General features: G+C 36.1%; 1 protein-coding gene across 5 annotated transcripts in view; it reads right to left on the bottom strand.

The window, feature by feature from the left end:
* LOC127441377 (astrotactin-1-like) overlaps nt 1-14,559 on the bottom strand; it is a 502,716-nt gene that overhangs the window by 314,501 nt on the left and 173,656 nt on the right. For all 5 annotated transcript variants that reach the window (XM_051698730.1, XM_051698731.1, XM_051698728.1 and 2 more), the window contains 2 exons: nt 11,384-11,521; nt 1,155-1,305 (listed from right to left, as the gene is read on the bottom strand). In XM_051698730.1, coding sequence (XP_051554690.1) covers nt 1,155-1,305; nt 11,384-11,521 — 289 coding nt within the window. The remainder of the gene's footprint in view (nt 1-1,154; nt 1,306-11,383; nt 11,522-14,559) is intronic.

Raw genomic sequence — 14,559 nt, 5'->3', positions numbered from 1 at the left:
TTTCCTGCATTTTAAGGTTTCCATGTTTCTGAGAATCCTGTTATTATCATTCCATTTTTTTTCTGTTTAGAAAAAAACAATGTTAAATTAAACAGAAAATGTAATGTAATCACTGTGGATGTCACTCAGTGTTCAGATGCTCCATTGAACATAAGCATTGCAAATACTGTATCTCACAAATGAAACAACAAGATGGACAGAAACAAATGATCTGATAATGCTTGTGATGGACACAAACCTAATAAGAACAAACCCTGATTCACATGTTTCAAAAACAAAAGCAGGAGTTCATGAATGAAGTAAGTGTCAGAAAGATGGATGAGATGCAGCTCTTTTCATAAACCCTGCCTAAAAAAATCCTCCCATCAGCAAGTCCAGCCAAATGCACTAATCATGGTGCATGCCAATGTGAGAAATCAAACACTTTAAGCATACCTAAGCCAGATGGTGAGTGAAATCAGAGTATGATGAAAAAGTGAAAGAAATGAAAGAAACCAATGTGATTTTTCATGGAAACTCCTCCGGCAGACAAGGAAGGCCTAACTCTGTGGTTCATAGCTAGTTTTGTGTCAGGACTCATATTTTATATTGGACATTATGTATCGACCCAACACTGTTTATTGTACAAAAGTAAACAATAATATCCTTCATATTAAACAATGATATTTACTAATATTTTCATGCACTGCATAGGCACAAAAATTATGCATAATTATTAGCATGAAAGAGGCTGAATAGGAAAAATGGACAATTTTGTTAATGCATACAAAAGTGTGATTTACCAGTACACCAAACTAACCTATTCATGTTGGCATCTGCCTAGTTTCGATCAAATTACATTTAAATTTGTGCCAAAATACAATTTAGTTGGACGCATGGCCTTACAAAATACAAAAGATTGTGCATCAAGAAGTGCATGATAAGGTGAGGAAATATGCCAAAATGTTGTGAAGTGCATGATGGCACAGGTGTGGAAAAGGCTTTGTTTATCTCTGTTTTGAGTCTATGACAGTTTGTAAACAGGTAAACAGAGAAATCCTCAAACGAGAGATAAAAAAGACGGCTTGGAATGGAGGGATAAGAGATCCAAAGGGTGATAGACAGACAAGGGAGCGGCACATTAAATAACATGGGGTCAAGCAAAGACAACTCACCACACAGCCGGTGGAGTCCAGCTTGCGGTCAGAGATGCAACGAAAATTTCGACTACAGCCTCCATTGTCTTTTGAACAGTCTCGCACGGGCCCAAAAGAGTCGAGGAGGACCTCCAGGCTGTCGAAGGATGAGGAAATCATCAACTCCTCCCTGATGAACATTGACACATTGAAAACTCTATTAGTGATGGCAGATTAATCATACTGCTTTACAAACAACCTCTGGAATGATCACATCACACTTTAGAGGTGAATTCATAAAAATAAAAATGCCCGTTGATAACGTTGTTTATTTGCACACACCCTCTGCATTGTTTTAGCACCTGATTCACTAAAGGTATTAAGCAAATAAGTTAATGGTGCAAACACGGCCAAAAACTTAGTTCTGATCTCTATCATTTGGCTATGATTAATAAAAAATATACACAAACATCACTTTTTAATAAATTTCTGTTTACAGCCTGCTTTCCGAGGTCACTACTAGCGAATAAAGCACAATCTATAAGATGCCTAATTTACACAGAAAGCAGGTGTGTCTGTGCTGAAAATAAGGGCAATGCCTAAAATACTTATATACTCAAATATACAATAAATACCTTATTATAGTGCATTATGGGTGCTTAGTAAATAAGACAGGTTTTTCTGTGAAATACTGTGTGCAAATGTGAAGCAACAGTTTAACGAATTCACCAATTTATCTACTGATCTTTAGCCATCCACTGAAACAATGCAGAATTATACTCTGGCATGTCAAAGAGGCTCTATAAGTAGAAATAATTGATTCGGTGTCTTCTCTAGGCTACAATAAATACAGCAAAAGGGAAGATCTTTACAGAGTAGCAAAAAGTAAACAATGGCACTGATGGCAAAACCTTGAAAACATGAAAATTATTGCTCTGACCTTGGCTTGAGCTGTGTGACTGGAAGACTGCATTGGGTGATATTTTATTTTTTTATTTTTTTCTTGAAACATCCAAATATTTATCATTACAATGAAATATGAATGTGCAGTGGTCATGATGAAAGAGAAAACAGTGACCTTTTATTGTCTAATATATTTTAAGTGAAATCACCGGGCTGCTGGAGAAGTAAAATGCTATGATAAATGGATTCATAGTACCGCTACTGTGATTTCAGCTTGAAGATAGACAGACCGCCTCTTTCCTTCATTTTTCCTTTTTTTCTTTTCTAAAGTGGCCACAATCAGTCATCTCAAACCCCTTTGGAAACTAGGTCAATTAGTGTTAAAAAATTATAAAATAATAAAATGTTTGGACATACCATTTCATTTACATGATTGTTACATACTTCATACAATCATAGCCTTACTGTCTGCATGGACATTATACAAATGAAAATAAATTTCATAAAAATTCCTGCACAGACAAAACAAGATTGATAAAGATGCTACCCTTTCAGCTGATTAATTCATTAAGTCATGTCTCTTTTACAATGTCCTGCAACAAGACACGGGCTAAAGTAAAGTAAAATCCTGCAGTCTTTTGAAGAAAGTTTGTGGAATAAATTAGTTTGTGTCTTTTTGTCTTTGTAAAGGTGATATATATACTGTATATTTTATGTTAAAATATTTTATTTTATCCCAGCTCAATTTGCAGAGACAACTATGAGTAAGCCAGTTTTGGGCTGACTTCCCTGAAAAGCATAACATTTTGACTGAAGCAATATCAAAATATTGCTCTGTTTGGCTGGAGCATCCCGACCATCCCGACACTGCAACACTGGTTAAACAATGAAGTGATATTGGGGTGGGACTCACTGTTTTATGCCAATTGAATATGGAGGGAGTGTTGGAGGGAAACCTTTTTGAAAATCTGTCCTTTTTTTTAGCATTTGGTGTTATTAAAATTTCTTTTGATATTTCTGTCATTATAAAGTTTGGTGGCACTATTTACTCAGAAATTATAAACTTCAGCTTTAAAAAGGAATGAATAAATTAATAATGTAATAGGGGATATGAAAGATTTTACATTTTCAGATATATCATAGCTAATAATAATTAATGGATTATCGATAGATTCTCTGGCATCTGAATTCCAGTATTTTTACAATATGTACAGCTTTTGATGAAGAACAGATTCAACAGTTGACGAAGTACATTTTGTAGGTTTGAAGTGGTTACACACTTTAGAATTTCAGCAGATGCAGTGTGTCATCTGGGTATTATTCATCTGTGTTCAGACATCCTACTCACTTGACTGCTTTATGCATGTGTTGCAGGAATTAAGCACATTCAAATGCATGGTCTGTCTCAGTGAATGCCCAGCTCTCTTAATAGTAGACATTGCAGTTCTCACCCCAGGTTCCCACTCCCACCAATCTTAGCTAAAGTGTAGGCGTGCCAGAGAAAGTAGACCTTTTAAAGTCATGGTGTCATGGCCCTTAGGGGGGAGATGTTATCATTATAAGGGATAATATATAATGACTACCGTTCCATGGTAATGATGGCACTTTTGAACGAATTGAGACAAATCTAACTCTGTGAACAAAACATCTCAATTGGCAGAGCTTTGAACAGAAAGTCTGTGGATGCTCTAATTAGTAGTGTTGGGCCTCATGTATTCAGATAGAAGACAAAGGCAGGCCTAACACAGTCGTAAAACCTGACTGAGGCCCACACACACAGTCATAAATCTTACTGATAAAAACCATGCCAAAATCAAACAAAGGGAGTCCAAAACAGACTACAAATCCCATGAAGTCTTGCTCACTAAAGGATCGAACTCTCAACTCCTATTGGATGAGGCACACAACAGAACACCCCTCAACCATGATGTCATCGGGAGTAGAAATACCTCTGAGATCCTTCCGGGAATTGCTTCCAGCAACTTTGCTCGCCGTGTGTAGACACAGCTCATCGCTGCTCTCAGGTGTAGCCTCGTGGCACAAGGAAGTAACATCAGACTTGGAACTGTGGTCATACAATCTCCATCTCACTGGACGAGTTGAGATTACTCTGTGTTCCACCGAACACTCTAACGGATCCGAAGGAGACCGCCGAGCAATCCGCATCTTCATCCGGCTTCGGTGCCGCCACTTTATTCTCTCTCTCTCGTACTAACCACACACACATGCGACCCCTCACAAACATTCTCGCACACACTTTTGGCTAGTAGATAACTTTGTGATAAAGCTCAGCTTTGTCCCTAAGTTATCGTACAAGCGGAGACGCGGTAAACGGGCAGACGCCATTAACCGGCTTCTCTCCGCCCACATTCGCGGCCACATTCTCTGGCCGGAAATCTCACGTGACGTACTCTCCACGAGAGTCACGTCCACCATTTTGTGCGCGTCACTCCTTACACACACACACACACACACACACACCCATTCACACACACACACACACACCTTCCTCTCATGTGTTATAGGATTATTTTGGTTACCATATCTAATCATGTCCCTGTTTAGTTTGTAGTTGTAAGTCGGAAGTTTATTGACTGCATTGTATTGATTATTAATTGATATTACTGCATAAATAAACTTTGTTATATTTCAAAGAGAAGTGTTTTAGTTTGTTTTGCATATACCTGTGTCAAATGCTGGCAGAGGATGTCAGTGCTCGGATTCAAGCCTTCATTGTTTCCTTTTGAATGTCGATTTTCTTAAGAGAACAATCTAATATTGAGACTGTTATACTGTATGGTTATTAGTCCCTGATTCCAGGGTGGTGCCCCGGCGATATTAATCCTTATTAATATTCTATTGATTTTGATAATTGATAATTATCTTTGATGATTGTTGAATTTAAAGGATCAATAAGCTAGTGTTAATTCTAATCAATGTTCCATTGATTTTAATAATTAATGATTATCTTTGATAATAATATTCTATTGAATTTGATAGTTATCTTTGATTGTTGATGTGAAGGATTAAAAGAGCTAACACTGATTCAAATCAATGTTCTATTGATTTTAATAATTGATAATTATCTTTGATAATTATTAATTATTGCTAATAACCAATCCCGCTCCTGAACGTAGCGCACTACATTTACTGGTGCCCCGTATGAGGCTTTAATGAGTTAGATTCTATTATTTAATTTAAATATTATTTAATAACTAAAGAAATAATTATTAATTATTTCTTATAGTAACACTGATCCAAACAACCAGTAGATCCTACAGTAGCTTAACTCCAAATACATAGCAAGCATTTTGAGACTAAACACTAGAAAAGTGCAGCCTGTTCTTTTAAACATAGGCAAGAAGTAATTAAACCAAACCTTCACTTAAGACTATCCAAGTTTAGGAAGACTAACTGGTGACAAATCTGATGCTTAATCCAATTCAATCAAAAGCTAAGACACAGAAAATAAAGACCACAAATCAATCATTATCTATTATTGTCCTTACTCCCATATTGTAATTGGAGGCATTGCATATCAGTTAGCATAATGATTAGCAAAAGAACTAATATTAATAATAATGAGGACATAGACAATTTCACCAGCTCATTTTAGCAGCCATGTGCACCATTCAGATTACGACTGAATTAAATATGAGCTAAATACATTTTATGCTCGTTTTGAGGGAAATAACACAGCCCTCGCGGAGAGAGAGCTCTCGCGGCCGAAGCTACAGAGGTTAGTTCACTCTCCGTCTCTGTAGCGGATGTACCCCGATCCTTCCGACGGGTGAATATCCGCAAAGCCGTGGGTCCAGACGGCATTCCGGGCCGCGTCATCACAGCGTGTGCGAACCAGCTGGCTGGTGTTTTTACAGACATTTTCAACCTTTCCCTCTCTTTGTCTGTAGTCCCCACATGCTTTAAAACATCCACCATTGTGCCTGTTCCAAAGCAATCAAAAATAGCTTGCTTAAATGACTGGCGTCCTGTTGCTCTGACCCCCATTATAAGCAAATGCTTTGAGAGACTAATCAGAGATTACATCTGCTCTGTGCTGCCTCTCTCTCTAGACCCATTGCAGTTTGCTTACCGCAACAACCGCTCCACTGATGATGCCATTGCATCTACAATACACACTGCTCTCTCCCACCTGGAAAAAAAGAACACTTATGTGAGAATGCTGTTTGTAGACTACAGCTCAGCATTCAACACCATAGTGCCCTCCAAGCTAGATGAGAAACTCCAGGCTCTGGGCTTGAACAGCTCGCTGTGCAGCTGGATCCTGGACTTCCTGTCAAGCAGATGCCAGGTGGTTAGAATAGGCAGCAACATCTCCTCATCACTGACCCTCAACACTGGAGCCCCACAGGGCTGTGTTCTCAGCCCACTCTTGTATTCCTTGTACACACATGACTGTGTGGCAACACATAGCTCCAATGCCATCATTAAGTTTGCTGATGACACGACGGTGGTAGGTCTGATCTCTGACAATGATGAAACAGCCTACAGAGAGGAGGTGCACACTCTGACACACTGGTGTCAGGAGCACAACCTCTCTCTCAACTTCAGTAAGACAAAGGAGCTTGTGGTGGACTTCAGAAGAAAAGACAGAGAACACAGTCCCATCACCATCAATGGAGCACCAGTGGAGAGAGTCAGCAGCTTCAAGTTCCTGGGTGTCCACATCACTGAGGAACTCACATGGTCCATCCACATTGAAGTCATTGTGAAGAAGGCTCATCAGCACCTCTTCTTCCTGAGACGGCTGAGGAAGTTTGGAATGAACTGCCACATCCTCACATGGTTCTACACCTGCACTGTAGAGAGCATCCTGACTGGCTGCATCTCCGCCTGGTACACAATAGCACAGCCCACAACCGCAAAGCACTGCAAAGGGTGGTGCGAACTGTCAGACACATCATCGGAGGTGAGCTTCCCTCCCTCCAGGACATATACACCAGGCAGTGTGTGAAAAAAGCTCGGAGGATCATCAGAGACTCCAGCCACCCGAGCCATGGGCTGTTCTCACTGCTACCATCAGGCAGGCGGTATCGCAGCATCAGGACCCGCACCAGCCAACTCCATGATAGCTTCTTCCCCCAAGCAATCAGACTTTTGAACTCTTGATCTCCCACAATCAAAATACATCAGCACTGCACTTTATTACTCTTACTCTTATATCTCACACCGGACTGTCATAAATTATATTATTATTATATTATGTTCTCCCTTAACAACTTACTATCAGCCGACAGCCTGAATGTCAATACAGTACAATACTGTACATTCTATATATACTACTATATATACTTTTTTATATATTTTTATTTTTATTTTTTATTTTTATTGAATAATGTGTATCTATATAGTGCATATTGTATACTGTACAGTGTATGCTATTATTTGTATATTGTTGTGTGTAATTATGTGTATATTAGACTTTAAATTGTGCTGTGTTAATTTGATGTTATTGTAAATTGGTACTGTCTCATCACTGTCATGACTGCTATGTTGATCGGAACTGCACCCAAGAATTTCACACACCATTGCACTTGTGTATATGGCTGTGTGACAATAAAAGTGATTTGATTTGATTTGATTTTGAATTAAGAATACCTTTTATATTCAATTCCATTCCACAGAACACCTAAAAAGTTATCTGTTCTTACTCATTTTGTTGTTGTGCTGGACTAATATAATGCCTTTGTTGTGTAACTGTGTTAAATTTCTTTGAATTCTTTTGAATTTACTAAATCCCTATCCCATATTCCAATTCAAATTCAAAATCCTGCAGGGTGTAGCCAATTCAATTAAAATTCCAACTCATGAATTGAAATGGTACCAGTTCTAAAATTATGAATTTTTGCCCAAGTTCAAATGTTCAAAGCATCACAAAGTCATTGTGCTCCACATTTACTGTATATTATCTATATTTAATCGTGCCATCACATTCACTACCATAAAGGCAATGACGTAACAAACATTATACACATGAATGTAGAGTCTGCAATGTATTCTCTAAAATGATTGTTCTGTGCAGTTCTAAGATTGCTTTCCCTTGAATCACATTATGCTGCTGGTAGTAGAAACAGTATACTTGTTCATTTGCACAAAAGTATAGAAATGTGTTTGCTGTGCTTGAAATTAACAAATATTTACTATGTGATGTACAAAGTTGACAGCTATGGTAAATTTACAAACTCCTTTTCTGACAATTGCAGGGACAGGCAGTCAATGGGCATTCAAAATAACAATAAAAATAGGTATTCATCCTGACATTTAGTTTTGTAAGAAAGAATTACAGATTTCATTGAATTGTTCTAGCTATCTGGTCAAAGACGATCAGCACAGTTAGTGGCCTAATTGTATAATTTCCTTCAACAATTCATAAGTAGGCAATTCCAAGTCAATAAAGGTCAAGTCAATAAATTATAGTCTAATTTTAACCAAAGAGCCAGCCAAATGATAATAACTCATACTTAGCTGAAGGTCATAAAAGTAGTTTGAACATCAAATAACACAACTTCACCTTCCTCTGTTTTCAAAAGTGTTCCTTGGGTTGCAAGCCCTTCTTCAATAAATATTTTTTTTCATGATTTGTTTTCAAGATTGGTAAGATTATGAGAAAAATCCCAATTCTCTAAAGACACTTGGAATTGAGGCGATACTAAACAAACCCACGACCTGAGGACTGCATGACCTGCAAAATTCTACACAGTGAACCATGTGAAGCCACTGGCCACTCTGCAGGAGACCAGCAGAAATAACTTAGAGGATCTTTTAAAGAAATATAAATTAAAGATTTAAGATAGGAAATCTCACTGCCCACCACCTACATTCATACTTACAGTATGTAGAGTATATAGTATATGCATTTGCACTAAATAACTCCTACATTAAAAAAAAATAAAAAATGAGTGGGTGAGACAATAACAGCCAATTGAGCAGCCAAGAATGTGTGTGTTATAAGAGGAGTGAGTTAATCAAACAGAAATTACAACTTTAAAAATAAGGTACATATCTTTTAATTAACATCAGACAGTGAAATATGTTTTATTCTGAGGATAACAGCAGCACTTCTAGTTTATTGCATCTTTATGACCAAAACCATATCTATAATTGAATTTTCAAAAGCAACTTCTTTATATTACTAATTTTAAGGCCTTTAATGCACTTAAATATTTAAAAATTTCTTTAAGCACCAGCTAACTTGATAATTTATTGTGGGACTAATCACAGATTAATACATTTTGGGTTAAAAACAAATTAATCAAATCCCTTTGGCAGTGTGTTCAAGCCCCTGCACAATCTAGATAATGTCAAGTCACATACATTTTGAGGTTTTACCAAGACAAAAAAATGCAAGTTAGCTCATTTGGTTGGAAACTTTAATCAGTTGCAGTTCAATAAAGATGCCCAGTGGAATCCTTTATCAGTATACCATCCACATATTTGACAATTCAAACAAAAATGTCAAAAATGGTGGCTGAATTAAATCAATAGAAGCCACATAATTAAATTCCGTGTAATACTTGGAGAGGAATCTTAACAAATTTTCTGAAGGAAAATACAGCTGAAAGTGGTTACAATGCAGTAATTGGCATAACCATGTCTCAAAACAAGTGTTAAAAGCCTTATTTAACTCACATTGACTGGAAATAAAGATATTGTAAAACACAGAAGCTAGTTAAAAGTCTGCAACCACAAGCACTGAAAACACAGTCTAGTTCTTGCAATTTACTGTAATTATCCAGTCGCCCTAAGACACCAAAGGCATTCTAAGTCAGTAAATATGTTGGTTTGACAAAGGCAACATTGTCAGTTTGATTCAGTGATGTTAAATAATATATTTGATTTAAAGCTGAAGTATGTCATTTCTGCAATACTAGTGGCACTGAACGGAATTGCAAAAATAAACAATGTTTTCAAAACAGCTTTCCGAATACGCCCCTCGTCTGTTGTTCATCTGTTGTTCGAACAGTCAGATAGTCCTGCCCCCAACTCACGCCATTGGTTGAGTAATGTTGTTGTGGCGGGTCTAAGCGGGTTGCTCTAAACAAATAGGGATGCATGATATATTGGTGGCCACACCGGTATCAGCCAATAAGTGTGAATTTTTAAAGCTATCGGTCCGATAAGAAAATGAAGTCGATATATTAAAGTCGATAAATTATGCCTTTTTTCGGGCACAAACTATTCACCGTGAGGGTTTTTATTGGTGCCTTCTGCATTTGCTTCTATTTTAGAAGATAATACTGGATCTGAACAAACACTCCATTTTAGTTATCCATGCCACACATGCATGTTGTTTCTTTATGATTTTTGTATGTTTAAGCATATTGTCATGTTTACAGTGAGTCTGAGATTTGTTTTCATTCTTGAATATTAAGTGCAATGCACTGTATTTATACATACATATAAGTATCTCACTCATCAAATTAATTATAAACTGAGTCAATAGAATTTTTAAATAAAAGAAAGTTGGCCATAGAAATGTAAAATGTATTTAACTGGTTCAAAGTAGGCTACATTTGGTAAATGATTATGGGAATAGAAAGATGTAGATGTTTCCTTGCAGGTTCATTGTTTTCGGTTTTTGAATTTGTTTTAGTATAAAAGCAATTATCCACTTTACATTTGGATTTTATTTGAAGTGCTCTGGACATGGCTTTATAAGCTGAGCCTTTTGTTTTTGTAATCAGGCACACAGAATGTAGATTTATATCCAGATTTAGATTTATCTGCAAATATATAATCTATCGGCCTCCAAATATAATTAATTATTGGTATCTGCCAAAATTTCTACATCAGTGCATCCCTATTAGCAAACACTGGAATTTTATAGTGCCACAGAGACAAATCATTTACAGTTTTCGAGAAAATTAACCACTGAATGACTTATTTATTGTCATCTCTGCATATTATGCTGGGATAAAAGGAAGTATTTTAACAATGAAAATATTACATACTGTACTTCAGCTTTAAATAAAAACTGTTAATTTAGATGTTTCCACATGAAGCATTTTTCTCAGTGTATAGAACTGTATGTATGTATTCACATACTTCACAAACAATCATTACTGACGTAAGAGACATGTATTTACATTCATTTCACTTAAAACATTTTAATGGAGTGCCAATAAATTTTTTTGCTGCAACGTCAGCTTTGGTTGAACTTGTATAATACGTAAATGCAAAAAAAAAAAAAAAAAAAAATAAAAAAATAAACAAAATATTTTATTATTAATTACAAATTATTTTTAGATGTTTTACCAACTAATCTGTTCTGGTTTCAATAGTTCCTAGCTATTCTTCTTTGAAATGAGCTACTTGTAGAGAGAAAATGTCATATCCTGCAGTACCTGACATCCACTGCGTCCTCCATGACAGTCATATCTGTCTTGCATTTGGCAGAGGGGTTGATGGCTAGCTCAGCTGGAGGAATAACAAAGCTTTTGCTAAGTGGCAGCCACATGCCTTCGCCAAGAGTGTATGTGAATCTGAAACACAAAAATGACATATAGACTCTTTTAGAAACCTATTTCCAAATAGAAAAAATAAAATAAAAAAATAAATAAAAATAAAAATCCACATTTTACATCGTTTGCCCTGTATTGCTACATTGTGAAACACAAAAACTGGCATTTGACTGACAGCAGTTCAACTTTTTAAAATAACTATCCATGAAGGTTAAATTTAAATTCTGGGTACGAATCCAAAAATAGCAGCCTTGCTGTCCAGGGTAACAACTAACAACATATTTTTACATTTTAAAAAGAGACATGTTATTATTCATATTCATTGAATGATTTCTGACAAGAAAACATTTCCATGGTGCCTCATGGGAGACAACCACATATACAGTATGTAAACTGATTTATTTAATTGGTTTATTGTAGCCGCCTCTGCAAAGTTGAGCAGGGATTTATCAAGTAATCTAAGAGATGAAACTGATTGCATTCTTATGTTCACAGCAAAATCAAGCACAACCACATTTTCAGTTTGACCCTCGCTCCAGAGCAGTAGCATATTTTAAAACTTGAGTCAGTACCGAAATATGTATCTGACCTTAAAAACTCCCCCTGGTTTTAGTGATGAGAGACATCCAGGTGGATCAGATCAACTCCGGTAACACATGTGGGTGGACATTCATAGAGGACTATAAAAACAAAGCAACTGAGCATTGTAAAATAATGCCCACAACTGAAGGTCCAAAGAGTTTGAATGAGTAATTGAAAACTGGCATAACTTTACAAGCTAACACTGTTTTTACATATCATTTCAATTCACTTTGAAGTTCTGAAGTGTCATAAGAATCAATCTATGAATAAAAGTCTGCCCAGCACTGACAATGACTTGTATAGAACAGAAACTGAATCTACTGTAGTGTGTCTCTAAGACAGGAGAATGCACCAGGTGTTTGTTTTTTGTTAAAGATGCATTGAAGATCCTGTCTGATTACAGTACATCCTTGGATGTTCTTTTAGTTTTCTGGTATAATGCATGTATAAATGTGATATAAGCCTACTGCATTGGAAGAATGAAACAGTTAAGGTCTTTCTGTAGACTTTACATATTTACAGTGCTTGCAAGTCTGTACTGTATTGATATTCCTCAAATATGCTGGTTAGGGTTTGTCATAAACCATCAACCTAAGTACTAAACTACTGCAATTAATTCAGCCCAGTCCATATGACACACAAACTCCATTCAAACTTATTTTCTAGATAATTTCAGCCTTAGGTATATCTAAATATCACACTGTAAAAATAGCCAGGATTTTACAAGATTTACCTGTGATTTCTGACAATAAAATACTGTATTCAGAATTTTACTTAAAAATCAATGCAGGCTAAGTAATTTTCTGTCATAACACTGTTTCTGTCAAAACAAATTACTGTGAAATTATAATATCGCAATGCATTGTGGGATAATAGTGTTTCATTTGAAGTCACCGTTATGGTGTTTAGTGTTCACTTTGGCTGGGATCTGACTTATTTAATTATAATAAATTTTCTTCCAGCTGGTGCAATTGTGTTTGAAAACACAATTTGATGCACTGTGACATATGGAGAAAATTTGTTTAATTTAATGACTGGCTTCATGCCTGGACATAATGTGTAGGCTACATGATAAAACAAGTGAAAATAAAGTAATACTGTTATTTTAAATATAAAATGAGGGAGGGATGTTTGCTGTGCTAGTTTATGATATGATTGTTCTTATCTCCTCGTGACATTATATAAAAAACAAAAAACAAAAAAAAAACACAAAAAAAATGGCAACCAGGCACGGATAGATATGAACACTCAAAATATAAAACTCTCTCTCTCTCTCTCTCTCTCTCTCTCTCTCTCTCTCTCTCTCTCTCTCTCTCTATATATATATATATATAATTTAGTAAAGAGTAAATATATTTTAAAAATTACAATATATTTTATATATTCTATTTTATATTTTTATTATATTTAGAACCTTATGTTCCATAATGTCCCAAGTTAAGACTTGTTTTGATAAGCGGACACAACACACATCTGTTGAAAAATCTTGCAGGCTTGTTGTAACATGCAGAATCAGGCAAGGAGGTGTACAAATTGAAGCCTGACACATTTAAATTTTGTCACCAGCTAGTGTGAAATGGCTTCATTTGAGTTTTGCAGGAAAATTAAAAGCGAGAAACATCTATCAAAAAGGGCTAGGATCCCCTTTTCACTATTTCAGTAGCACACTAGCTCTTTGACTTACAAAGACAAAGCCTTTAGAAATGGAGGACAAAGAAATAACCATAAAATGTGGTTTTGTTAAAAGCAGCAGTATCCGACATAATCATGTGGTTGGTACCGCAGTTTGGATTAGATGTTTACAGACACCGGAACACATCATTTGAATGTGAAAGATTCTCATTTCCCAACTTTGAATGGTTTGCAGATTGGAAAGTAAATCAGATTACAGAGTGATTTGCAGTTATAAAAAACCTCAAGTTTAATATACTGATGGTTAGTTGCACAATAGCACCACATCTTCTCTTCGTCTCTTGCTAGTGTGCTTTATAATGTCACTTTAAAAGTATAAAAAATATAAGCCAGAACATTTATGAGTCTGAAGTTAAAAGCAGAATAATAAATTAATATGCAAATAATTTAATCAGCCATACGATATGAGTCCATGCTACAGCATGTTATTGCTTGCAACCCTTTCAGCTGGAAGTGTATTCACAAAATAGCTTCAAGTGCCTTATTGCTTTTATAAAATGCTTACTAAATAATAAAATATTAAGTACACAAATTTTCATTAAAACCTTATTTTAATCAGCAAATACATAAAGTGCCAACCTTCCACTAGAAGATACTTCCTTCACAGCATGCTGCTATGCAACAAAAATGCTGGTCCGATGGGTTATGCGGTGAGCTGGTGTTTTGCGTCAATGCAGTTACTTTATTATGTATTTTAGCATGGCTGGAGTGCTGTATTGGCTGATGAGCATCCAGGACCACACTATCCACTTTTTAAATTGATTATGGCCTTTCCTATTCATTCA

The sequence above is a fragment of the Myxocyprinus asiaticus genome, chromosome 5 (genome assembly GCF_019703515.2).
Source record: "Myxocyprinus asiaticus isolate MX2 ecotype Aquarium Trade chromosome 5, UBuf_Myxa_2, whole genome shotgun sequence".
NCBI lineage: Eukaryota > Metazoa > Chordata > Actinopteri > Cypriniformes > Catostomidae > Myxocyprinus > Myxocyprinus asiaticus.
Note: the sequence above shows the minus strand (reverse complement) of the source record. Positions and strands in the feature narration are given on the sequence as shown.